General features: G+C 48.3%; 1 protein-coding gene across 1 annotated transcript; it reads left to right on the forward strand.

Moving 5' to 3' along the window:
- Positions 1 to 6765, forward strand: B3GNT6 (UDP-GlcNAc:betaGal beta-1,3-N-acetylglucosaminyltransferase 6). Its single transcript, XM_052653314.1, has 2 exons — positions 1 to 38; positions 5646 to 6765. Exons 1-2 carry the CDS (start codon positions 1 to 3, stop codon positions 6763 to 6765), a joined length of 1158 nt encoding a protein of 385 aa, XP_052509274.1.
- The last annotated feature ends 18466 nt before the right edge of the window (positions 6766 to 25231 follow it).

Below are 25231 nucleotides of genomic sequence, written 5' to 3' on the forward strand. Positions count from 1 at the left end.
ATGACTCCTGTCTATTTCTTCTCTCTCAGACATTCAAGGTAAGATGGGGACTTGGACTTTTTCCTATTAACAAGGAGGTGCATTTTCTCCCCCTCCCTGCCCCACTCTCCTTAGAGTGCTAACCAGAGGGGGACCAAGGGAACAGGAACCAGGGCAAAGCCCCAGGGTTAGGGCTCCATGTCGGGCGCTGGGGCCAAAAGTAATAAAAGGTGTGTTCACCTGCCATATCTGTGGTCCATATTCGGGAATACCTTGGGGTAGGGGGCTGGAGGAATCTATGTTCCAGCCATCTGTCACTTGGCATCAAACCAGAAGAGAGAAAAACCAAAAGGAACTTTTCCTGTTCCCGGGAAAGTAAGGCAGAGAATCCTGGAAGAGGGAAAAACCAACAGAAACTTTTCTTGTTCCTGGGAAAATACGGGAGAGAATCCCAGGTGGAGTGAAGAGAATTAACGTGTGGAGCGATAAGTGGAGTGAGAAAGGAGCACAGAAAGAGGCTCACAAAGGAATGCTATACAGTCCTGCATGAGAAGGCTGGACCTAATTCACAAAAGATGACCTGCTTTGCCCCATAAACATTCCTGTGTTAGCCAACTGCTGACATTCCTAGGGTACTCACTACACGCCAGGCATGGTTCTAAGTGCCTTACACCAATCAACTCATAATACCCTGGGAGGATTTATATCTCTTATATCTTCTGTGACAAATAACTTGCCCAAGGTCCCCAAACGAGGAACCTGAGGTTCAAAAATTTCAGCTAAGTGGCAGGTCTGTCCTCTTCGACCAGCTCTGCTACTCAGAAGCTGCGGTATCTATCAGCATTGATAGGACTGCCCTGGCGGTTCAGTAGTTAAGACTCTGCACTTCCAATGCAGGGGTGCAGCTTCAATTCCTGGTTGGGAAACTAAGATCCCACATGCCTCGTGGCAAGGCCAGAAAATTTAAAAAACGAAACAACAACACCTAAAAAACTGTGATATAGGTTCTGTTTAGATAGACTTACCAGGAGGCTTCCTACAGGAGGTGATATTTGAAGGACAAGGGATCAGGGCCGGCAGAGGCTATGACAGCTTAAAGTGTGGGGACTTCATGGTGCCTAGAAAAGTGGATGGGGAGTAAGGAGGAATGCAGGAAAAAGAATCACAGAGAACATCCCCGGAGCTTTACAATGTCAGCATCCAAGGGCAGAGCTCAGTAAACCAGGGCCACCCTTAGGAACAGGAACCGGCTCAATCTTTTCCCTAGTTTCTTATCAAAAAGTGGCTGAGATCCAGGTTCCTGAATCAACTTTATCAAAGTAAATGCAGGTTAAGTGAGCCAAGAATTACTGTTCATAGTCTACTATGTGAGACTATCCTCATTCTAGAAACAACTGTGGACAGGAAGAGGAGATAGAGAATGCTTTTTAATTATTTTCTAAAACACATTTGTATGGTACTCTAGCACTGACAGTATTATTTTCTTGCTCTAAATTTTACTGAGAGATGAATGTTAACTCTTCAATTTTTCAGAGGAGAAAACTGAAACCTAGAAGGTTAACACATTTATACAAAGTCACATAGCTAATGAAAGCTGGGATTCACACCCAAGTTATTCAGACTCCAAATTCTATCCTCATTCATTCTTTTACTCTTTCATTCATTGGGGGAAAATGTATTGCATGCCCCAAATGTGCCAAGTACAGGACTAGGCACTGAGCACATTTTCATGATAAAATAGCTTATTTTCTGTTTCTCTTTTTTCAGTGCATTAAACGCTGAAGTAGGAATCCATTAAGAGGGAACTACATCTAGTATTTCTCATGAGAGTCAGTGATTACAGTTTCTTCAAGGTTCTCCTGCTTTTATCTGTAGCTAACTCGTGCCATTATTTCATGGAACACCTGCTTTGTGCCCATCTTGGGCTGGACATTGTGTAGGGACTGTAACAACCAGGCATGAGACTCCACTTTGATCCAGTAACATCTACTATGTGCAAACAACTCAATCTGAAAATATTTACTGAGCACATTATCTGGGCAAAGTATTTATTCAACAATATTTACTGGTACCTCTGATAATCATTATAGCTAATATTTACTGAATACTTGAATCCTGTGGACGGAGGAGCCTGGTGGGCTGCTGTCCATAGCGTCACACAGAGTCAGACATGACTGAAGCAACTTAGCATGCAAGCATGCATTGGAGAAGGAAATGGCAACCCACTCCAGTGTTCTTGCCTGGAGAATCCCAGGGACGGGGGAGCCTGGTGGGCTGCTGTCTCTGGGGTCACACAGAGTCAGAGACGACTGAAGTGACTTAGCAGCAGCAGCAGCAACTGAACACTTACTATCTGCCAAGTACTATGCTAAATGCTTCACAGACATTATCAGTTAAATATCTCAATAATTTTTAAAATATTTATTTTTATTTGGTCGCATTGGGTCTTAGTTGGGGCATGTGGGATCTTCAATCTTCATTGCAGCACATGGGATCTAGTTCCCTGACCAGGGACTGAACCCAAACCCCTGAAATGGAAGCACAGAGTCTTCCACTTCCAGTCTTAACCACTGGACCAACAGGGCAGTCCCAGTAACTCGTGCTGGTGCTGCTGCTGCTGCTAAGTCGCTTCAGTCATGTCCGACTCTGTGTGACCCCATAGATGGCAGCCCACCAGGCTTCCCTGTCCCTGGGATTCTCCAGGCAAGAACACTGGAATGGGTTGCCATTTCCTTCTCCAATGCATGAAAATAAAAAGTGAATGTGAAGTTGCTCAGTCGTGTCTGACTGTTAGTGACCCCATGTTCTGCATGCAACCTACCAGGCTCCTCCGTCCATGGATTTTCCAGGCAAGAGTACTGGAGTGGGGTGCCATTGCCTTAAGAGGTAGCAATTTGACAGCTTAAATCAACTGGCTCAGCACACGCAGTTAGAAAGTGGCAGAGGAACCAATACAGTATTTTAAAGTAAAATAAAGTAAAAATAAAATTTTTTTAAAAAATTAAAAAAAAAAAGAAAGTGGCAGAGGCAGAATTTGAACCAGGCAGCCAGTATTTTCCGTCAGTATACTGTCAAACTCCCACCCTGGGAAGGGCACGAGGGAGACAGTAGTGAACGACACAGATGCCATCCCTGCCCTCAGGATGCTTACAGACTAGGAGAAAAAATAAACTTTAAACAAAAAACCTCCCCCAAGGACATATCTATTCAAGTGGAAGTAGAGGGTGAAGAGGCCATGAAACAGGTGAAGGAGAGGAAGAGGTCCATCCCAGCAGTGGAACAGCATGAGGGAAAGCTCCAAGGTAGAAAGAGGATGGCAGTCCCAAGCTGTGACTCGACTACAGCCAGGGCAGGTGGATGACAGTGAGAAGCTGTAGAAAAGAGCATGAGGAGTGGCCTGTAAACATACATTGTTCAGAGTTATCCCAGCTGCTCTAGAGGACAGATCAACTGAGAGCAAGAAAGTGTGTGGCGAGACCAAGCAGAAGGTTCATCTGAGCAGCAGATGCTAGCTTAGGTTAGCCTGTTGATAGTAGGAATGGAAGGGGACAGACTGATCAAATATTTGGGAGTTAGGATTTACCAGGCTTAGAGGGGTGGGGGCAAGGTGAACAAAAGGATGGGGATAAATTACAATTTGGGGCTTGAACAACTCAGTGGGGGTGGAACTCTGGGAAGGAAAACTAGAGTTCAGGTTGCATCTAAGGTGGCTGTGGACCACCATACGGAGCTGGTAAGTAATAGGTGGTTGGTTGGACATATGGTTCTGGAGCTTGGAGGTGCTAAAAGCAAAGGAAATCACCTTGCACAAAGGTGAAAAGAGTGTCTAGGACAGAGCCCTGGAGGAGTCCCCCCAGCCCTGCACCATTAAAAGACATAGAAAGGAAGAAAGGAGCCAAGATAACTGAGAGACACACTTAAAGAGGGAGGGGAAAGCCAAGAGAGCGGTGATCCCGAAATACTGAGCGGTGTGTTCAACAAGGGCAGGACCTGGTGCAACTGAAGTTAGCAGGCAGTAAATACAGGTATTCTTGCCTGCAAAATTCCATAAACAGAGGAGCAAAGAGTCAGACACGACTGAGCACAAAAATACAAAGATACAAATACCACTATATAGATGACCTCTGGTTATTATCTTACACTTCACTGATCTTTCATTTCTTCACTGTTACCTTTTCCTCATCCTGTTCCTTACAAGAGTGTATTTCTTAAATACTGTGCTGGCATTTTCTTTTATGAAGTGTCTGGGAATTTTTCATCTACTTTGAGAAATTTGGTTTACTTTTGCATGGTTTCTAAATCTTCCTTCAACATTGCCTTATAAATGTCATACCTGATTGTCCTTCCAGCATCTTGAGATTTGCTTCAAATCAAATTCTTCCTGTTATTTTCTCAGGTTGACTCTCTTGAACTTTTTTCTCTGTTTCTTCTTTTCTACCAGGAGCTCAAACTCGAAAACTTTTGGCACCAATGATTTTTAAGTTATTATCTCCTAGTGTCATTTATATTTGTCCTGCTTTTCCATTCTTTTTTATTACCATCCTGATGGGGCTTCCCTGGTAGCTCAGATGGTAAAGTGTCTGCCTAGAATGCCGGAGACCCAGGTTCGGTCCCTGGGTCGGGAAGATCCCCTGGAGAAGGAAATGGCAACCCACTCCAGTATTCTTGCCTGGAAAATCCCATGGAGAGAGGAGCCTGGTGGGCTACAGTCCATGGGGTCGCAAAGAGTCGAACATGACTGAGCGACTTCACTTCACTTCAAATACAGGTAAGGCTGTTGTGATCTGGGGTTTGTCCTGAGGTGTCCCCATGAAGGCAGGGGTTGAGGTTCACTCAGGCAGGGCAGGGGATTTGGATACACAGAGGAGAGGGCCTGACCTGGCATGTGTGGGGTAAAGAAAATAACACCAGCAGGTAGAAATAGAAAGAGGTGGAGCCTGAGAATGAAGAGGGTAAAGAATAGGTGCCACTCACTGACTGGCTAGTTCATGCTCATATAAGGCTCTAAATTACCCTGCAAGGGAGGAGCTACCAGCCCTTTGCTAGAGAGCAGAACACTCAGCGCTAGAGATCTGAAATGACTTGTTCGAGGTGATACATGTAAGTGGTAATGACTGAATTCTAACCTGAGTCTGAGTCCAGGACTGTCACCTCATGCCTCCTTGACTCTGGTGGCAAGGAGGGAAATAGATCACTGAGGGTCAGGGCTCAGCAACGGTAGAGAGGAGGGGCTAGGCCTGGAGAGATCTGGATGCAGTGTGAACAAGGTGTGGAAAGCAGGTGTAAGCTGAGGGTGGGGTAGACACTCAGGGTATTTAGTTGGAGCAACTGAACAGAAAGAGGTTCCAGTGACTGAAGCGGATTCATGGGGAAGACAAGGGCTTTGACGACTTGATGAGTCCGCCGGGCCCACACGACTGACAACCAGAGGTAGATGTCAGAAGGTAAAAAGATACACAGATTTGAACGTCAGAAAACTCTAGGCTGTGGGAGATACGAAAAGCTTCAGTACGCTTTTTTTTATACCTTCTTAACAACAAAGTTGAGAAGGGGCTGGGATTCTGGGAGAGATGTGACAGGCGAAGGGCATCATTCTGCTGATTCAAAGACGACTCCAGGCTCACTTTGACTCGGTTCCCCCCACAGATGGCTTTTCCCTGCCGCAGGTCCCTGAAACCCAAGATCCTGACCTGCCTTCTAGCGGGTTTGAGTTTCTCGGTCCTGCATCACTGGTTCCTCGGAGACCTCGGGTTTCAACAGAAGCAGAGGTCGGATGGGTCCCTGCAGGTGACCCACGTGGCCCCTGCTGCCAGGTCGCCGTCCAGCCCAGGGCCTCCGTGCGTGGCCAACGCCTCAGCGAACGCCACGGCAGACTTCGAGAAGCTGCCTGCGCGCATCCAAGACTTCCTGCGGTACCGCCACTGCCGCCACTTCCCGCTGCTCTGGGACGCGCCGGCCAAGTGTAGGGGCAGCCGCGGGCCCTTCCTGCTGCTGGCCGTGAAGTCGGCGCCGGCCAACTTCGAGCGGCGCGAGCTCATCCGCCGCACGTGGGGGCAGGAGCGCAGCTACAGCGGGCGGCCGGTGCGCCGCCTCTTCCTGCTGGGCACCCCCGCACCCGAGGACGCGGAGCGCGCAGAGCAGCTGGCGGAGCTGGCCGCGCTGGAGGCGCGCGAGCACGGCGACGTGCTGCAGTGGGCCTTCACTGACACCTTCCTCAACCTCACGCTCAAGCACGTGCACCTGCTCGACTGGCTGGAGGCCCGCTGCCCACACGCGAGCTTCCTTCTCAGCGGCGACGACGACGTCTTCGTGCACACGGCCAACGTGCTCCGCTTCCTGGAGGCAAAGTCGCCCGACCGCCATCTCTTCGCCGGGCAGCTCATGAGCGGCTCCTTGCCCATCCGCGAGAGCTGGAGCAAGTACTTCGTGCCCCCACAGCTCTTCTCCGGGTCGGTCTACCCGGTGTACTGCAGCGGCGGCGGCTTCCTCCTGTCCCGCCACACGGTCCAGGCCCTGCGCCAGGCCGCCCGCCACATCCCGCTCTTCCCCATCGACGACGCCTTCATGGGCATGTGTCTGGAGCGAGTCGGCCTGAAGCCCAGCGGCCACGAGGGCATCCGGCCTTTTGGCGTGCAGCTGCCCGGCGCGCGGCAGCCCTCCTTCGACCCCTGCATGTACCGCGAGCTGCTGCTGGTGCACCGGTTCGCGCCCTATGAGATGCTGCTCATGTGGAAGGCGCTGCACAACCCAGGGCTGAGCTGTCACCGGGGCCACAGGGTCTCTTGAGGCTGGGAGGTCAGTGTGGGGGTGCCGTGGGGGTCAGTCATGAGGAAACTAGGAAAGGCAGTGACAGGGGAATCTGGGAAGACAGTATTGAGACAGCCTTTGGAAGGTCAATGTTAAGGGGCTGTGTTTGGGGGATGGGGCATCTGATTAGTAAGCCTGAAGGACAGTGATTAGGGAGTGACCTGGTAGAGACCCGGGTTCCATTCCTGGGTCGGGAGGATCCCCTGGAGGAGGACATGGCAACCTACTTCAGTATTCTTGCCTGGAGAATCCCATGGACAAAGGAGCCTGGTGGGTCATGGTCTATACAGTCGCAAAGAATCGAACACGACTGAAGTCACACACAGGCACACAAGGGCAACTAGAGTCTGTTGTGAACCGAACCTCCATGGGGGGGGGGGGGGGTATGGGTGGGTGCGGGTCAGCAACCAGACTCTGAGGATCAGGCTGTGGTCCTGACTTCCAGGAGCTGCCAGTTGGCCAAGTACAAAAATCAAGAAAACAGCTTGAGAATGAGGCAGAAATGTGTGCTGTCAAGGTCCCAGCTATGTAAGATGGACAAGAAGGGCTGAGCTTCAAGGAAGAAAGCCTGGATGAGAAACCAGGAGCCTGACCTGATGCCTTCCCTGCCCTCTGGAGGCGGTCCAGTCTTCCCCGCTGGCGGACTTCCTCTGGCATAACCATGTACTTTGTCACTTGGTTGCACCCTCTCCTGGCCCTGCATCTTTGCAAGCTTTGATCCCTTTACTGGAAACGTCCACCAGCCATCACTGTCCAGGTCTCTCGTATGGATGAGGAGGCCTGGAAGGGGCGGTGGAGCTGTCCACCAAACTCTGTTACCCCTTCCTCCTGGGCACACACCTAGACTATACTTCCCAGACTCCCTTGAAGTGAGTTGTGGGCATGTGACCAGCCTGTCTTCATGGCTGTGTATAGTTGTGAAGAAGATGCCCCCTGAACCCTGGCCTAACCTCTGCTCACTTTCTCCTTCCCCCGGATTGGCACATGGATGAGCCTATAACCTTGCAGATGCCTGGGTCCCTCAACCTTGGCACAATTGCCATTTTGAGTTATTTGCTGTAAAGGGCTGTACTGTGCATTGGAGAACATTTAGTCATATCTCTGTCCTCTGCCTACTAGATGCCAGCATCATACCCCAAGTTATAACAACCAAAAATATCTCTGAATTTTGCCACATGTACCCTGGTGAGTGGGGCTTCTCTGGTGGCTCAGATGGTAAAGTATCTGCCTGCAATGTCTGTGTTCAATCCTTGGGATGGGAAGATCCTCTGGAGAAGGAAATGGCTACCCACTCCAGTATTCTGGCCTGGAGATTTCCATGGACAGAGGAGCCTGGCAGGCTACAGTCCATGGGGTTGCAAAGAACTGGACATGGTTGAGCGACTTTCACTTTCACCGTGGTGAGCAAAATCACCTCTAGTGTGAACCGCTGACCTAGAGGAAGGCAGGGAAACAAGAGGGCTTCCCAGTTCACTGCAGGGAGCAGGGCTGCTTGTGGACTAACCTGGAATACTCAGCTCAAACTGCTGAGATGAACAAAAGAAACTTTTATGTTTTCTGAGCCTCCTGGGTTTTGTTGACACTTTGTTAGGGCAACCTTGGTAATGTGTCCTCTCTGATTCCTGTTTCTACCCAACCAGACTGGCTGCTCCCAGAGGGAGGGACCATGTCAGAATCATGTCTGGTGATAACCCATGGAGGGAGGCCTGGCATCCTGCAGGCTCACTCTTAGCTTGGGAGGTGGAAGGAGCAGGAGGAAGAGGCACCATCCAAGCAGCCTTTCTGCAGTCCTGGACATGGATCCCCAGGAGCCACTTGTCCCTTGCCAGCTTGCTCCTCAGCAGGGTCTGGCTCATAGTAAGTACTTCCTAAATGCTTTAGGGGTGAAAAAATGAATGGATGGTACCCATCTGTCCCAATGGTATGAACTGTATCCATTGGGACAGTGTATTAGTTTCCTATCATGGCTGTAACAAATTGTCATGGATGTGGGGGCTTAAAGATACACACATAGTTATTATCTTATAGTCCTACATATCAGAAACCCAAAATGAGTCTTGCTGGGCTAAAAGTCAAGGTGTCAGGCCTGCATTCCTTCTGGAAGGTTCCAGGGCAGAATTTGTTCCCCTGCCTCTTCCAACTTCTAGAGACTGCCCACATTCCTTGGTTTGGGGCTTCCTTCCATCTCCAGAGGCAGCAGTCACATCACTCTGCTTGCCTTGGACCCATGTCCTCTGACTCTCCTGCCTCCCCTTTCATTTATAAGGACTCTTGTGATCACACTGGGTCTGCCTGGATAATCCAAAATTATCTTTCTGTCTTAAAGTCCACCAATCAGCAACTTTCATTAATTCCTTTTTTTCCATATAACCTAACATATCCATAGGTTTCCGGGATTAGGGCCTAGACATTTTTTTTGGCATTTTATTTCACTTACCATCAGTCAGTCAGTCGGTCAGTTCAGTTGCTCAGTCGTGTCTGACTCTTTGCGACCCCAAGGACTGCAGGACACCAGGCCTCCCTGTCCAACACCAACTCCCAGAGTTTACTCAAACTCCTGTCCATTGAGTCGGTGATGCCATCCAACCATTTCATCCTCTGTCAGCCCCTTCTTCTCCTGCCTTCAATCTTTCCCGGCATCAGGGTCTTTTCAGATAAGTCAGTTCTTCCAATCAGGTGGCCAAAGTATTGGAGTTTCAGCTTCAGCATCAGTCCTTCCAATGAATATTCAGAACTGATTTCCTTGAGGATGGATTAGTTGGATTTCCTTGCAGTCCAAGGGACTCTCAAGAGTCTTCTCCAACACCACAGTTGAAAAGCACCAATTCTTCAGTGCTTAGCTTTCTTTATAGTCCAACTCTCACATCCATACATGACTACTGGAGAAACCATAGCCTTGACTAGACAGACCTTTGTTGACAAAGTAATGTCTCTGCTTTTTAATATGCTATCTAGGTTGGTCATAACTTTTCTTCCAAGGAGCAAGTGTCTTTTAATTTCATGGCTGCAGCCACCATCTGCAGTGATTTTGGAGGACCCCCCCCCCAAATAAAGTCTGTCACTGTTTCTACTGTTTCCCCATTTATTTTCCATGAAGTGATGGGACCAGATGCCATGATCTTAGTTTTCTGAATGTTGAGTTTTAAGCCAACTTTTTTCTCTCTCCTCTTACTTTCATCAAGAGGCTCTTTAGTTCTTCTTCACTTTCTGCCATAAAGGTTGTGTCATCTGCATAGCTGAGGTTGTCACTTACCATGGTGTCCAATAAATATTTGTTGAAAAAATGAACAATAATGAAATAATGAACAAAAATTAATAAGTTAACAAATATGCTTCCTTCACACAGACTTCCCTAATATGAACTCTCATTCTGGTCAGTTGAGTATCATTAACACTGAATTCTCTTCCCACTTATCAAGTGCCTTCAGTTCAGTTCAGTTCAGTTGCTCAGTTGTGTCCAACTCTTTGCGACCCCTTGACCTGCAGCATGCCAGGCCTCCCTGACCATCACCAACTCTCAGAGTCCACCCAAACCCATGTCCATTGAGTCGGTGATGTCATCCACCATCTCATCCTCTGTCGGCCCCTTCTCCTCCTGCCCTCAATCTTTCCCAGCATCAGGGCCTTTTCCAGTGAGTCAGTTCTTCGTATCAGGTGGCCAAAGTATTGGAGCTTCAGCTTCAACATCAGTCCTTCCAATGAACAGCCAGGACTGATTTCCTTTAGGATGGGCTGGTTGGATCTTCTTGCAGTCCAAGGGACTCTCAAAGGTCTTCTCCATCACCACAATTCAAAAGCATCAATTCTTCTGCACTCAACTTTCTTTATAGTCCAACTCTTACATCTGTACATGACCACTGGAAAAACCATAGATGGACCTTTGTTGACAAAGTAATGTCTCTGCTTTTCATTATGCTGTCTAGGTTGGTCATAGCGTTCCTTCCAAGGGGTAAGTGTCTTTTAATTTCATGGCTACGATCACCATCTGCAGTGATTTTGGAGCCATCAGTCAGTCAGTCGGTCAGCCACTGTTTCCACTGTTTCCCCATCTGTTTCCCATGAAGTGATGGGACCGGATGCCATGATTTAATTTTCTGAATGTTGAGCTTTAAGCCAACTTTTTCACTCTCCTCTTTCACTTTCATCAAGAGGCTCTTTAACAGACAAAAAAAAAAAAAAAAAAAAAAAACCACACAAGAATCCTGAGGCCAGGAGAGGACACATCTGCATCTTTGGAAAAGTCTGAATTCTGTGCTTTGACAACTTCCTCCCATTTCCCTGACAGTCAGATTGATTATCTCCACTTGATGGATAAAGAGATTAAGAGTCCAGGACCTCACAGGTCAGAAGGATCAGAACGCCTCATTTATAGGCCTACTTTGTCACTCTGGGTCTTGGTCACCCCCTCTCGGAAGCTGAGCTGTTCACACACCAGGCCCAGCGAAGGCCCAGGGCACACACAGCCCTGGTACCTCTTGATGTCACCTGGTTCCCTCCCCTCACCCGGCCCTGACCACCCCGTCCCCGCAAAGCCTGCCTGGCTCATAGGGCTCTTTTGAGATCCGCAGCCGCCAGGGGGCGCGCCCTGCACACGATTTCCTCGCGGTGGTGGCGGCTGGTCCTTGGATCGGGTAACGGAGCCCCGGGAGTCCGCGTTCCCACCTCCCTTCACTAGGCTAGCCTAGCTGACAAGAACCCCGCGAGTAAGGAAAATGATACCCCTGCCTCACTAACAAACACAGATGCAAAATTCTACACGAAATGCTAGTACACAATGTGGCAATAGGTAAAACGGATGACATAGCACCTAGACGGATTTATCCCAGAAATGTGAGGTGGGCCTAGCATTAGAAAAGGAATCAGAATATATGGATAAAAAAGGAATATCCATCAATGTGGTACATCACATCAAGATTAATATTAATCTCTCAGATGTTGGGCGGGTAGGGGGGATTTTTTTGATAAAATTCAGCATCCTTTTGTGATTTAAAGAAAATCTTAGTGAAAGGTGGAAGCATTTCCTTTGAGTCTGAAAAGACTGCATGTGCCCATCATCACCACTGTTCAACTGTCCAAGGCTTGAGAGCACAGCAAGGTAAGGTAAAGGTTTAAAATGATAATGAGGTAATTCCCTGGCGGTCCACTGATTAGGCTTCTGTCCTTTCACTGCAGAGGAGTGGACCAAAGAAAAATTTTTTTAATAATAATGACTTGAAAAAAATTTATCAAAACTTCAGAGGTTTGTAACCCTGTTAGATCTCCCATTTCCCCATAAAATTAATGCTGTACATCCTATCCTGAAATGAAATTCTTTTATAATATTTTCAAAAAATGAATATAATTCTTTCATTGTAATATAAAATGTTAATAAACTAAATAATATGTATTATGATGTATAAATTCTTGGTCACAACAAATCCCTTACAAATTTTCCAATCTCCCTCTAGGGGGCAGTACACCTCATTGAGAAAACCCATCAAAACACAAATCCTATAGTTAATAGATTAAAATAATTTTCAAATGTGGCAATTGTTCCAGTACAAAATCAATGTACAAAAATCAATTTAATTTCTATATAGTAACAAGCAATCAGGGGAAGTCATTTTGTAAAAGTGCCATTTATAGTAGAAATAAAAATACAAAAGTGAAAGTGAAAGTCACCCAGCCATGTCCAGCTCTTTGCGACCCCATGGACTGTCCATGGAATCTCCAGGCCAGAATACTTGAGTGCGTAGCCTTTCCCTTCTCCAAGGGATCTTCCCAACCCAGGGATAGAACCCAGATCTCCCATATTGCAGATGTATTATTTACCAGCTGAGCCACAAGGGAAGCCCCAATAAGCACTCAGGAAAAGTCGTTTTGTAAAAGTACCATTTATAGTAAAAATAAAAATATACCTAGGACTGAATCTAAAATTGATGCTGTTAGGATATTTTTAAAATATATATGTCAAGGCTGTATACTGTCACCCTGCTTACTTAACTTATATGCAGAGTACATCATGCAAAATGCCGGGCTGGATGAAACACAAGATGGAATCAAGATTGCCCTGAGAAATATCAATAACCTCAGATATGCAGATGACATCACACTTATGGCTGAAAGCGAAGAGGAACTAGAGAGTCTCTTAATTAAGGTGAAAGAGCAGAGTGAAAAAGCTGGCTTAAAACTCAATATTCAAAAAATCATGGCATCTGGTCCCTGGCAAATAGACAGGGAAACAATGGAAACAGTGAGGCTTCATTTTCTTGGGCTCCAAAATCACTGCAGATGGTGGCTACAGCCATGAAATTAAAAGACGCTTGCTCCTGGGAACAAAAGCTATGACCAACCTAGATAGCATATTAAAAAGCAGAGACATTACTTTGCCAACAAAGGTCCATCTAGTCAAAGCTATGATTTCTGCAGTAGTCATGTAAGCATGTGAGAGTTGGATTATAAAGAAAGCTGAGTGCAGAAGAATTGATGCTTTCAAACTGTGGTGTTGGAGAAGACTCTTGAAGAGTCCCTTGGACAGCAAGAAGATCAAATCAGTCAATCCTAAAGAAAATCAGTCTTGAATATTCATTGGAAGGACTGATTCTGAAGCTGAAACTCCAATGCTTTGGCTACCTGATTGGAAGAACTGACTCATCTGAAAAGACCCTGATGTTAGGAAAGATTGAAGGCAGGAAGAGAAGGGGAAGAAAGAGGATGAAATGGTTGGATGGCATCACTGACTTGATACTGACTTGATGGAAAAGAGTTTGAGCGAGCTCCGGGAGCTGGTGATGGAGAGGGAAGCCTGGCGTGCTGCAGTCCATGGGGTCGTAAAGAGTCAGACCCGACTGAGCGACTGAAATGAACTGCTTGAATTTATTTATTTATTTTTGGTTGCACTAGGTCTTCTTTGCTGCAAGAGGGCTTTCTCTAGTTGCAGACAGCAAGGGCTACTCTTCATTGCTTTGCATGGGTTTCTTGTTGTGATGGCTTGTTTTGTTGCGGAGCACAGACTCTAGGCACAAGCTTCAGTAGCTGCAGAATGTGGGCTCAGTAGCTGGGGCACAAGAGCCTAGTTGCTTCTTGCCATGTGGAATCTTCCCAGACCTGGGATCAAACCCATGTCCCCTGCATTAGCAGGCAGATTCTTATCCACCAGGTAAGTCCTAAACATCTTAATTAACATACAGAGATAGCATGTTACAAAGCACCTCCAAGCCCCTGAATTCCTTGTATCTTCACCCCGTCCAGGGAACAGGGATTATTATCATTCCCATTGGGCAGATGTGGAGACTGAGGCCCAGGTAAATGAATATCCTGCCCAAAGTCACCAAGTCTGCTGGGCCCTGACTACTGCCACAGGCACCATGCTGGACAGCCACCAAACCCAGAGCTGAAGCAGTTGCCTAAAGAGGCAAACAGCACCACTGTCCCTTCACCCTGCCACAACTATAACATCATTTGTGTAAAATCTCCTCAGCCTTACCCATCTCTGCTGCACTTGGGAACAGGAGGTGAAGGTTGAACTCAAAGGGAAGGCCCCACCTCAGTTTTCCCCACCCAATGCCACACCTGCCCCATCCCTGAAACCTGGAAGAAAAGAGCAAACAGTGATTCGGGGGGAGAAAGGAGTCCGAGCCTGAGAGCCCTCCCAGCCCCCACCCCCAGTGGAAAGGAAAGGGACTGGGAAGGAGCAGTGGCTGCAGCATCGCACAGCAGGTCTGAGGTGGTGAGGGCTCCAGGCCCAGTCCCAGCTCAGAGTCAGTTCAGTCCTGCGGCAGGGACGCCCTGCGGTCTGCACCGTAGGTGCCCTTTGTCTGCCCTGGGCCCTAAGAGGAGTCCCTCCCCTCGCTGCCTTAGCGGAGTGAGGACTCCGCCCCTGAAGGCTGGGCTCTGCGCGGAGCGTGGAGCCAGGAGAGGAGAACCAAGGGCTTTGAAGGGGCCGCCCGCTGCTCACCAGGCGGCGATCTGCTTCCCTGCCTTGAGGAGGGGTGGAGGTGGGGAGGGGGCCGTGTTGGGGGGGCGCGGTGGGGTGAGGGTTGTGGGGGAGAGGGGTTTGGGGGCTACCAATCTCTTAGCCTTGGATCAACGTTATGACAATTTTTAAAGCTGGCCTGTCTCCACCCTGGGCCGGGTCATTTACAGGATGGTTCTGTAGTGATGATGACCCTCTTCTCCCCTCCAGCCAGACTCAGCCTGGCCTGGAGTAACAAACAGGCCCACTGACCTGTTTTCCCAGTAGAAGAGCAGTCTGTCCAGAAGGTTAGTTCTCATGCTCCCGGGGAACACAAAAACGATGACAGTTTTTAAAATGTCATTTTGTTTTTTTGTTTTTCCTTTATTCCTGGTGTCAAGTGTTTGGAGCTATAGGTAAAAGATTGGATGTGTGTTCTGGAAAGCTCATTTGACTGTGGGACAAGGGATCTGAGGGGCAGGAGGGGTACTGGGGGGAGTGAGGAGGTGATGAGTAAGGGGTCTGGGAGAGAAGAAAAAGTGGGGGGAGTCCAGAGGTCTGGGGAGATGGAATGGGCAGGGCGTGAACTCAGGCAGGGGCCGTGGGAAGGGAGGGGCGTGCTTGTCAGGACTGACAGGAAGGCTGGCTCAGGCCTGGCCCTTTGGGTAGGGTGACGGGGCACGGAGGGGTCCAGCATGGAAAAGCTCTGCGGGCACTGCCCGTGGAGAGTGAGTTGTCCTGGGAGTCTAGGGGGCATGCAGGGCCCCTCACACCACACACCAACCGCCTGGGGCCCTCCCTCACTCACCCCACAGCTCCCCAGCACGCAGCAGAGGACAGGAAGCCCCGAGTGTCTTCAGAATGTTCCACACTGGATGTCAGCTCCACTCCCCTGCACCTCACCAGCCTTGCCCCTGACCCTCTCCACAGCAGCCACATGAGGGCTGGAGGCTCTGCCACAGGGCAGGACCCGGCTGACGGCTTCTGAAGGACTCCCCTCCACCCCTGTGTGAGCAGTGCCGGGCTCTGCACAGTGGGGAGAAGGGAGCCCCTCAAACTCTCAGAGATGGGAGACAGCTACCTGCATGGTCTGAGACTCCTGACACAGCCCCCGCTCCCACCCATTCCTGGCTCACATGGGCGTCCAGGAGGCCTGTCACAGGGCTGCCTCTCACCCCTCAGGGCCCTCCCAGGTGCCAGAGTACCCAAAACCTTCAATGAAATCCGAAAACTTCCTAAGCAAATGAGCACCTGTCCCCAGCTGCCCCAGGGGAAACCACCTTTTCCTGGCTGCCCTCTGGACCTCAGTGTCTCTTAAGCCCCAACCAGGACCCTCTGGGCACCCAGTTCAGCAGTATGGCCCTCCCTATTCCTCACCTCCCCCTCCCAGCCTCAGTGCTGAGCTGGGAGCCTAGAGCCACTTTGGGAGTCCACATTCTGCCCCAGGGAGGGCCAAGGGCAGGTGCCACCTCCTCTGGGTCCCAGATGGTCCAGGAAAGACCCACACATCTTTATTCCCTGACTCCACCCACCGGTACTGGCCTAGGCAGGACACTGGAGAGTCCAGGAACCACTGGATCCAGCTGCCCCTCCTTGGCAGGGACTTTGGGCATCAGAGCCGCTTCAGCAGGATCCGTCTGCTGAGGCCGTGGGCAGGGTATTCCCACCAAGATGAGCTCCAGGATCTGCCATTCGCAGGGCTCGATGTGGGAGGATTGAGAGCCTCGTGCGTGTGCGCTGCGCTCTTTGGAAAACTGGTAGTTTCACATGGCTTTACTCCATGACCCAGTAATTCCATTCCTAGGTGTTTACGCAAGAGAATTAAGAACATGTGTCACACAAAAGCTTGCAGTAGAATGTTCCTAACAGCATTATCCAGAATAGGCCCAAGGCAGAAAAATTCCAAATGTCCATCAAAGGATGAAGAGATAAGCAAAATGTGGTAAATACAGAGCAACATGATCCAGCCATGAAAAGAAATGAAGTGCTGATTCATGCTGCTGCTGCTAAGTCGCTTCAGTCGTGTCCGATTCTGTGCGACTCCATAGACAGCAGCCCACGAAGCTCCCCCGTCCCTGGGATTCTCCAGGCAAGAACACTGGAGTGGGTTGCCATTTCCTTCTCCAATGCATGAAAGTGAAAAGTGAAAATGGAGTCGCTCAGTCGTGGCCGACTCTTAGCGACCCCATGGACTGCCGCCATGGCTCCTCCGTCCATGGGATTCTGATTCATGCTACCATGTCAATAAACCATGAAAACAGTATGCTAGGTGAAAGAAGCTGGATTCTATTTATATGAAATGTCTAGTCAAATCCATAAGGATAGAAAGCAAATGAGTGGATTTCTTTTCTTTTTTTTTTTTGGTCGCTCTACATGTAGGATCTTAGTTTCCGGACCAGGGGTCGAATGCCGTGGCCCCTGCAGTGGAAGTGCAGAATCTTACCCACAACTTCGTGAATAAACTAAAATCCACTGAATTTGGTACTTTAAGATGGTGATTTTTTGTGGTATATAAATCATCTCAATAATAGCATTTTAAAAGATACAGTCAGAAGACAGACACTCCTTCCTCCCCTCCCTGCCCTGTTCCTGTATCTTTCCATCCGCTCAACCTTCTAGCCTGCTTCCATCACGTCACTGTCTCATCTGTTCCTGTCCCATTTCCTTTGTACACAAGAGAGAAAATTATATATGTTCTTACAGGCTCTTCCTTTGGAGAAGGCAATGGCAATCCACTCCAGTACTCTTGCCTGGAAAATCCCATGGATGGAGGAGCCTGGTGGGCTGCAGTCTATCGGGTCACTAAGAGTCTGACACGACTGAGCAACTTCTCTTTCACTTTTCACTTTGATGCATTGGAGAAGGAAATGGCAACCCACTCCAGTGTTCTTGCCTGGAGAATCCCAGGGACGGGGGAGCCTGGTGGGCTGTTGTCTATGGGGTTGCACAGAATCGGACACGACTGAAGCAACTTAGCAGCAGCAGCAGCAGGCTCTTATATGAAGAGGAGCATACTGTATAGATGATCTTGGCTTTTGCTTTTTTTCACTTAATAGTCCTTGCTGAAATTCATGCCATGCAAATCCAGAGATCTTGCTCATTCTCTTTCTCCACCCCCCCTTTTTTTTTTTACAGCTGTGTAATGCTCCTTTGTCTAGATATGCTATGCTGCTGCTGCTAAGTTGCTTTAGTCGTGTCCGACTCTGTGCGGTCCCATAGATGGAAGCCAACCAGGCTCCCCCATCCCTGGGATTCTCCAGGCAAGAGTACTGGAGTGGGGTGCCATTGCCTTCTCCGAGATATGCTATAGTTTATCTAGCCACTCTCCATGTAGGAGTACATTGTTCCCAGTATTATTTTTGGCTGTGCTAGGTCTTTGCTGCTGTGTGGGCTTTCCTCTAGTTGCGGTGAGCAGGGGCTACTCTCTAGTTCTGAGGCAGAGGCTTCTTGCTGTGGTGGCTTCTCTTGTTGCAGAGCATGGGCTCCAGGGCGTGGGCTTCAGTAGTTTCAGCGTGTGGGCTCAGCAGTCGTGGCTCCCAGGCTCTAGAGCACAGGCTCAATAGTTGTGGTGCAGGGACTTGGTTGCTCCTTGGTATGTGGGATCTTCTCAGATCACAGATCAAGCCTTGTCTTCTACATTGGCAGGTAGATTCTTTACCACTGAGCTACCTGGGAAGCCCATATTGTTCCCAGTATTTTGCAATTAAGAAGTAATGCTTCAGTGAAAAACCTTTTGCATATGCATTTTCACATTGTTGAAGGTCTAGCTTCAGGATAAATTCCTAGAAGTGGAGTTGCTGGGTTCAAGGGTGAGCATGTATTTAATTTCATTCGGTATTACCAAATTTTCCTGGAGAGAATTGCACCAATTTGCATTCCCATCAGCCATGTATTCCAGCACCTGTTTCCCTTCAACCTGGACAGCAGAATGTGTTGTGATTTTTTTTTTTTTTTTGCCAGTCTGAATAGGTGAGAAATGGTACCTATCTCAGCATTATTTTCAGTTGCCTTTCTCTAATTGTGTCCTTGAGCATTTTTTCCCCATATGTTTGAGGACCATTTTTCTATCTTTTCTGGTAAACTTTCTATTTATGCCTTTACTCTTATTTTATTACTGGAATTTTTAGTTTTGTTTTCAGTTTTTAAGAGTTACTTATATGTTAGGGATATCTGCCCTTTGTGGTATTATGTTGAGACTATTTTCTTTCAGTTTGTCAGTTACCTGTGGACTTTATGTGTCATGCAAAGTTTTAAATTTTCATGTGTGTGTATTAGTTGCTTAGTCATGTCTGACTCTTTTTGATCCCATAGGCTGTAGCCCGCCAGGCTCTTCTGTCCATGGAATTCTCCAGGCGAGACTACTGGAGTGGGTAGCCATTCTCTTCTCCAGGGAATTTTCCCAACCCAGAGCTTGAACTCAGGTCTCCTGCATTGCAGGCATATTCTTTACTGTCTGAGCCACCAGGGATGAATTTTCACATGGTCAGATTTACTGGTCTTTTCTTTACATCCTCTGGGTTTTGAGTCATAGTTAGAAAGCCTTACCCAACGTCAGAGTTAAAGAGGAAGTCCCCCATGTTTTCTTCTGGTCTTTGTGTTGTTTTAGCTTTTACACTTAGAGCCCTAATTCATGTCATTTATTCTTTTGCTGGGTGTGACATATGGATTTAATTTTATCTTTTTCCAAATGGCTACCCAATTGTCCCCAGTACCATTTATAACAAAGTCCATTTTTAGAATGTATCAAAGATGGCATCTCAAATCACTGGAGTAAAGATGTATTTGTGTCTGTTTCTAAATTTCTGGTCTATTGCAATTTGTCTATTTATGTACCAGTGCCACCCATTTCTAATGACAGAAGCTTTCAGTTTTTTAATCTCTGCTAAAGCTATTTCCTCCTCATAGTTTTTCTTTTCCAGTGTTTTCCTACCTGTTCTTTCATGTTTATCTTTCCAGATGGACTTTTCAGCTCATATATCTTCATAAAACAGCTTGCTGGTATTTTTATTTGGATTGTATTGAATTTTCAAATTAAGTTAGGGAGAACTGACATCTTTGTAATGTTGACTTATCCTGTCCAAGAATAGGAGATGTCTTTCCATTTGTTCTTAGTGTCTTTCAAGAAGGTTTTAAAATTATCCTCATGTAGTTTTATGCATTTCTCGTTAAATTTGTTCTTAAGCATTTAATTTTTTTTAATTGTGAAGAGGCTTTTCTCCACCTTTCTGACCTCTGTTTATTGTTTGTATATATAGCATATTCAAAAACAGAGACATTACTTTGCCGACTAAGGTCCGTCTAGTCAAGGCTATGGTTTTTCCTGTGGTCATGTATGGGTGTGAGAGTTGGACTAGGAAGAAGGCTGAGCGCTGAAGAATTGATGCTTTTGAACTGTGGTGTTGGAGAAGACTCTTGAGAGTCCCTTGCACTACAAGGAGATCCAACCAGTCCATTCTGAAGGAGATCAGCCCTGGGATTTCTTTGGAAGGAATGATGCTAAAGCTGAAACTCCAGTACTTTGGCCACCTCATGCAGAGTTGACTCATTGGAAAAGACTTTGATGCTGGGAGGGATTGGGGACAGGAGGAGAAGGGGACGACAGAGGATGAGATGGCTGGATGGCATCACTGAGTTGATGGACGTGAATCTGAGTGAACTCCAGGAGATGGTGATGGACAGGGAGGCCTGGCGTGCTGCGATTCATGGGGTCGCAAAGAGTCGGACACGACTGAGTGACTGAACTGAACTGAACTGAACTGATAAAGGCCATTGAGTTTTGTATTTAATTTTGTATCCTGCTATTTCGGTGAACTCTCTTACTATTTGAATTAGTTTTATCATTGGTTCTCTGGGTTTGTTTGTTTGTTTGTTTTCAGGTATAACATTATGTGATCTGCAAATAGATATATATATTTTTTTCTTCTTTACTCGGTCTCAGGCCTTAAACTGACTTATTTGTCTAGTTGTATTGGCTAATATCTCTGGCACAATGTAGAACAGTGGTGTAGACAGTCTATTTTTGCCCTGTTCCTGATCTTCCAGTGTTTCTTGGTTAAATAAGATGTTGGCTTTAGGGCTACCTTTTACCATGTTGAGAACATATCCCTCACTTCCTATTTCACCGAGAGATTTTACTATGAATTGGTGTTGAATTTTGTTAAAGACTGTCTTGGCATCTATAGAAAAATATAATTGGTCGTCCCTGGTGGTCCAGTGGTTAAGACTCCATGCTTCCACTGCAGGGGGCATGGATTTGATCCCTGGTTGGAGAGTTAAGATCCCACACGCCACGGGGCAACTAAGCCTGCATGCCACAACTACAGAGCACGCCCCCTCCCCCCAAAGTCATTATTTTCCCCTTAGGTTCATTAGTATGGTGCATGCTTGTTATGGGTTGAATTGTGTCCACCCCCAAAGAAACTGAAGTCTAACTCCTAGTGCCTCATAATGAAATTTGGAAATAAGGTCTTTTCAGAGGGGTCATTAGGTAGACCCTAATCCAACATGACTGGTGTCCTTATAAATGGGAACTTTGGACACGAGATAGATACATACGGAGAACACATATGAACACAAAGGTGTGGATCATGGTGCTGTTACAAGCCAAGGAATGTCAACGATTGCCAGCAAACCACCTGAAGCTAAGGAGAAAGGCGCAAGGCAGATTCTCCCTCACAACCCTCAGAAGGACCCAGCCCTGGTGACACATTGCTCTTGGACATCTAGCCTCCAGATCTGTGAGACAGTAAATTTCTGTGTTTAAGCTGCCCAGCTTGTGGTGGTTTGTTACGGCAGTCCTAGCAAACATATGCTATTAATGGATTTCCTAATGTTAAACCAACTTCATATTCCTGGAAACAAAACAATCCCACTTGGTTTTGGCTGGCTCCTAATAATATCCAGGATACTAACAAAATATAAGTAGTGTTTCAGAGCAGCATGGAATTGAGAACAAGTCAGAGTTCATGTCTGTCCTTCATATCCCTGTTTTCCATGGTGTCTGCTCTCCCCCTGAGTTCAACATGGCTCTCCCATTTCCTGAGCTCTCAGGAGGATACTGTTAGTTCTGTGTGTCCAGCTCCACTCCTCTCCCTCGAGACCCCATCTCCTTGGCTAGATGGGCGTGGGGGGACTGGTTAATGAGGTTGCCTGCGTACTCCACCCTAAGACACCAAGCTCCCTATCGAGCCATTCCCCTTGCCAGCAGGTTTGCTTTGAAAGTAAAAACGTTAGTTGTTCCGTCTCTGACTCTTTGCAACCCAGTGGGTGGTAGCCCCCCAGGCTCCTCTGTCCATGGAATTCTCCAGGCAAGAATACTTGAGTGGCTAGCCATTCCCTTCTCCAAGGGATCTTCCTGACTCGGGGATTGAACCTGGATCTCCCACATTGCAGGCAGATTCTTTACCGTCTGAGCCACCAGGGAAGCCCATGGGATCTTTAAAAGAAATTACTGTTTATAAGAATTTCACTTGGGGGACTTCCCTGGTGGTCCAGTGGCTAAAATTTCACTCTCCCAATGCAGGGGGTTGGGGTTCAACCCCTGGTCAGGGAGTAGATCCCTCACACCACAACTAAAAAACCACAAGTGCCGCAATGAAGGTTGAAGGTCGAAGTTCTAGCATGCCACAGATAAGACCTGGCACAGCTAAATAAATATTAACATGAAGGAGAAATTTCACTTGGGAAACTCTGTTACATACAGAAGCAGTGAAGATAGGGGTCTGCTGTCCTGCAGTACAAAAGCTTCTCTCCAGGGCTCTGGTGGGGAGGAGGCTATGAAGTCCTGCAGAACTAGGAGGAGGGAACGAGCTCAGCTCTGGGTGACAGACACTCTCTCAAGAGGAGTGGAAAGGGCTGCCTTGGGAGGGAGTGAGGTGCCCATTGACGGGAGGATGTAGCAGAGGTGGGGTAGTCAGTCAAAGAGCCATCAGAGGTGAAGAGCAGGGCAGAGAGAAGAGGAGGGGAAGGGCACAAGAGTGGAGTCAGACAGGGAACATAGGATCCCAGGTCTGCCATTTCCTAATTGTGTGACTGGGGCATCTCCCTGAGGCTCAGTTCTGTCATCTGTAAAATGGGGCTAATGAGAGCTCCTGCCAAGGGTGGTTGTGAGAATTAAATGGGAAAAGCGCCTACACTGCAGGCCCCGTGATGGCACCACTTGGTGAATCAGTTTATAACAACCAACCAGCAGGGACCTGGAGCCAGAGCATCATCAGAGCCCATCATCATCCTCCCACTTTTTTGGGGAGACCAGGCTTTTCCTGGCTTGTCTGGAAACCTCCCTCCCAACCCCCAACAAGAGCAAGGCCAATGCCTCTCCCACTCCACCAGACTGGGTGCCCTGGACAGGTCACTGTCTCTCTCTAGGTCTCTTTCCTCATCTGCTAGAGAAGGTGGGAGCTGCCAGAGATGGGCTCTGGGGCGGGTCTTTCCAGTTCTAACATCCCAGGATGCCTGGGCTTCTGAGTAGCCATGTGTACATGTCTCTGCTCTTGGGGACCCAGTGTCTTCACAAAACGAGGGGTTTGGGCTAGATGAAAATAGTATCAGTTAAGCCCTGCTGAACACTAACTCTCAGCCAGGGCCCACTCTAGGAGCTTTATGTGACTTAGTCCATTTAATCTCCACAGCAACCCCGGGGGGTGGTGCTACTATCATCATTTTATAGAGGTGGCTGGGGCACAGAGAGTGTGGGTCGCTTGCCCAAGATCACACAGCTAACATGAACCCAGGTGGTGAGTCCAGAACACATTCTTGCAACCACCACGGAACTTTGTATTTCAGAGTGTTGCGGCTCTAACACTCTGAAATACATAAGGGAGGCTAAGCATCCTGCGAACTCTACCCTTGTGAGGGCTGAAGCAGCCACATTTTCTCAGCCAGGACCCCAGCTTCACTTATGAACATGTAGGAGTTGCCCAGCCCAGAGGCAGTGCTGCTCAACACCCTACATGAGGGGCCCACCTCTTACCTATACCTGATCATCACTCACTTCTGCTAGAAGCCCATTTTACAGACAGAAAAATGAGGCTCTGAAAGGATGGTGGACTTGTTTGGATCACACAGTCAGTAACTGGAAGAGTGAGGACCCGAGCCCAGAGCTCCCTGGCTTCACCAAGTACTGTCTTTCCTAGAACAAGCCTCAGCCTCACCTGCCTGCAGACTCCACCACTAACCCTAGAGAGGCAGCATGAGTTTAGGCCCCTGGAAGAGACACAAGTGGCCAGGTGGGGATGCTGAAGATGGGGGTAGGGCTTTGTGGTGGAGACATGGCATTAGGGCCAAGCCTGATACCAAGATGTGCCATGTACAGAGGCAAGGAAGAGCCTTTCAGACTGTGCAGGTCCCCATTAGACAAGGTCTGAGTGTAGGGAAGCTGGGAGCCCTTGAGAAGGGCACTGGGAACCCTTGAGAGGGGCACTGAGGACCTGGGGAGGCTGCATCCCAGGGCAGGGGAAGTGGAGTGGGATCTGCCTGGGACAGTCAGGTAAGGGCATAATCCTGGAACATGTTCTGTGGCAGTGGGTCATGGCTACACATTTGCAAGGCTCTGTAAAGGAATGGAGCTACACCTCAGAGTGGGGGGATGTCTGGGAGGCCTGGGACAGAGGCTATGAAGAGGCTGGGTTAGTCAGAGTGACTTAGAGGTAGATGACATTACCCAAGACTGGGAACACTGGGCTTCCCAGGTGGTGCTAGTGGTAAAGAACCCACCTGCCAATGCAGGTAGATGTAAGAGATGCAGGTTTTATCCCTGGGTCGGGGAGATCCCCTGGAGAAGGAAATGGCAACCCATTCCAGTATTCTTGCCTGGAGACTCCCACGGACAGAGGAGCCTGGCGGGCTACAGTCCATAGAGTCGCAGGGTCCTATACCACTGAAACGACTCAGTGTGCAGGGGAACACAGGAGGGAGAGACGGTGGGTCTGAACTTCTCCATCTTCAAAGTGGGCTGACCTAGGCCTCCGATGAGCATAACAAACACGTCTGTCCTGCCATCCCAGAGTCCCTACTGTGTACCAGGACTGGTCACTCACAAACCTTCTCTATTTTATTCGGGAAATATGCCACTCCTTCTGTCCTCCCATCATTGCACAAGTAAATAAATACTCGATATGGGTCTGGAAGTTTCCAGCTTACCCCATTTGACAAGAGCCCTCTTTGCACCTCCAGGGGTCTGGGTCTGGCTCCTCCATCCCGAATTTTGGGGATGGATATGGACCTGAAAAGGGACTTTCCTGGTGGCTCCCACCGGGAAAAAAATCTGTCTGCAATGCAGGAGACCCAGGCTGGTTACCTGGGTCTGGAAGATCCCCTGGAGGAGGAAATGGCAACCAACTCCAGCAGTCTTGCCTGGAGAAAAACGTGAACAGAGGAGCCTGGCCGGCTACAGTCCATGAGGTCGAAAGAGGTGGGACACGACCGAGTGACTAACACACACACAAACACGGACATGGAGCTGGGGAAGAGATGGGTGCTCGCCTCTTCGTGTCCTTCTTTTCCCAGCCCCCT

The sequence above is a fragment of the Budorcas taxicolor genome, chromosome 15, assembly GCF_023091745.1.
Source record: "Budorcas taxicolor isolate Tak-1 chromosome 15, Takin1.1, whole genome shotgun sequence".
NCBI classification, from domain to species: domain Eukaryota; kingdom Metazoa; phylum Chordata; class Mammalia; order Artiodactyla; family Bovidae; genus Budorcas; species Budorcas taxicolor.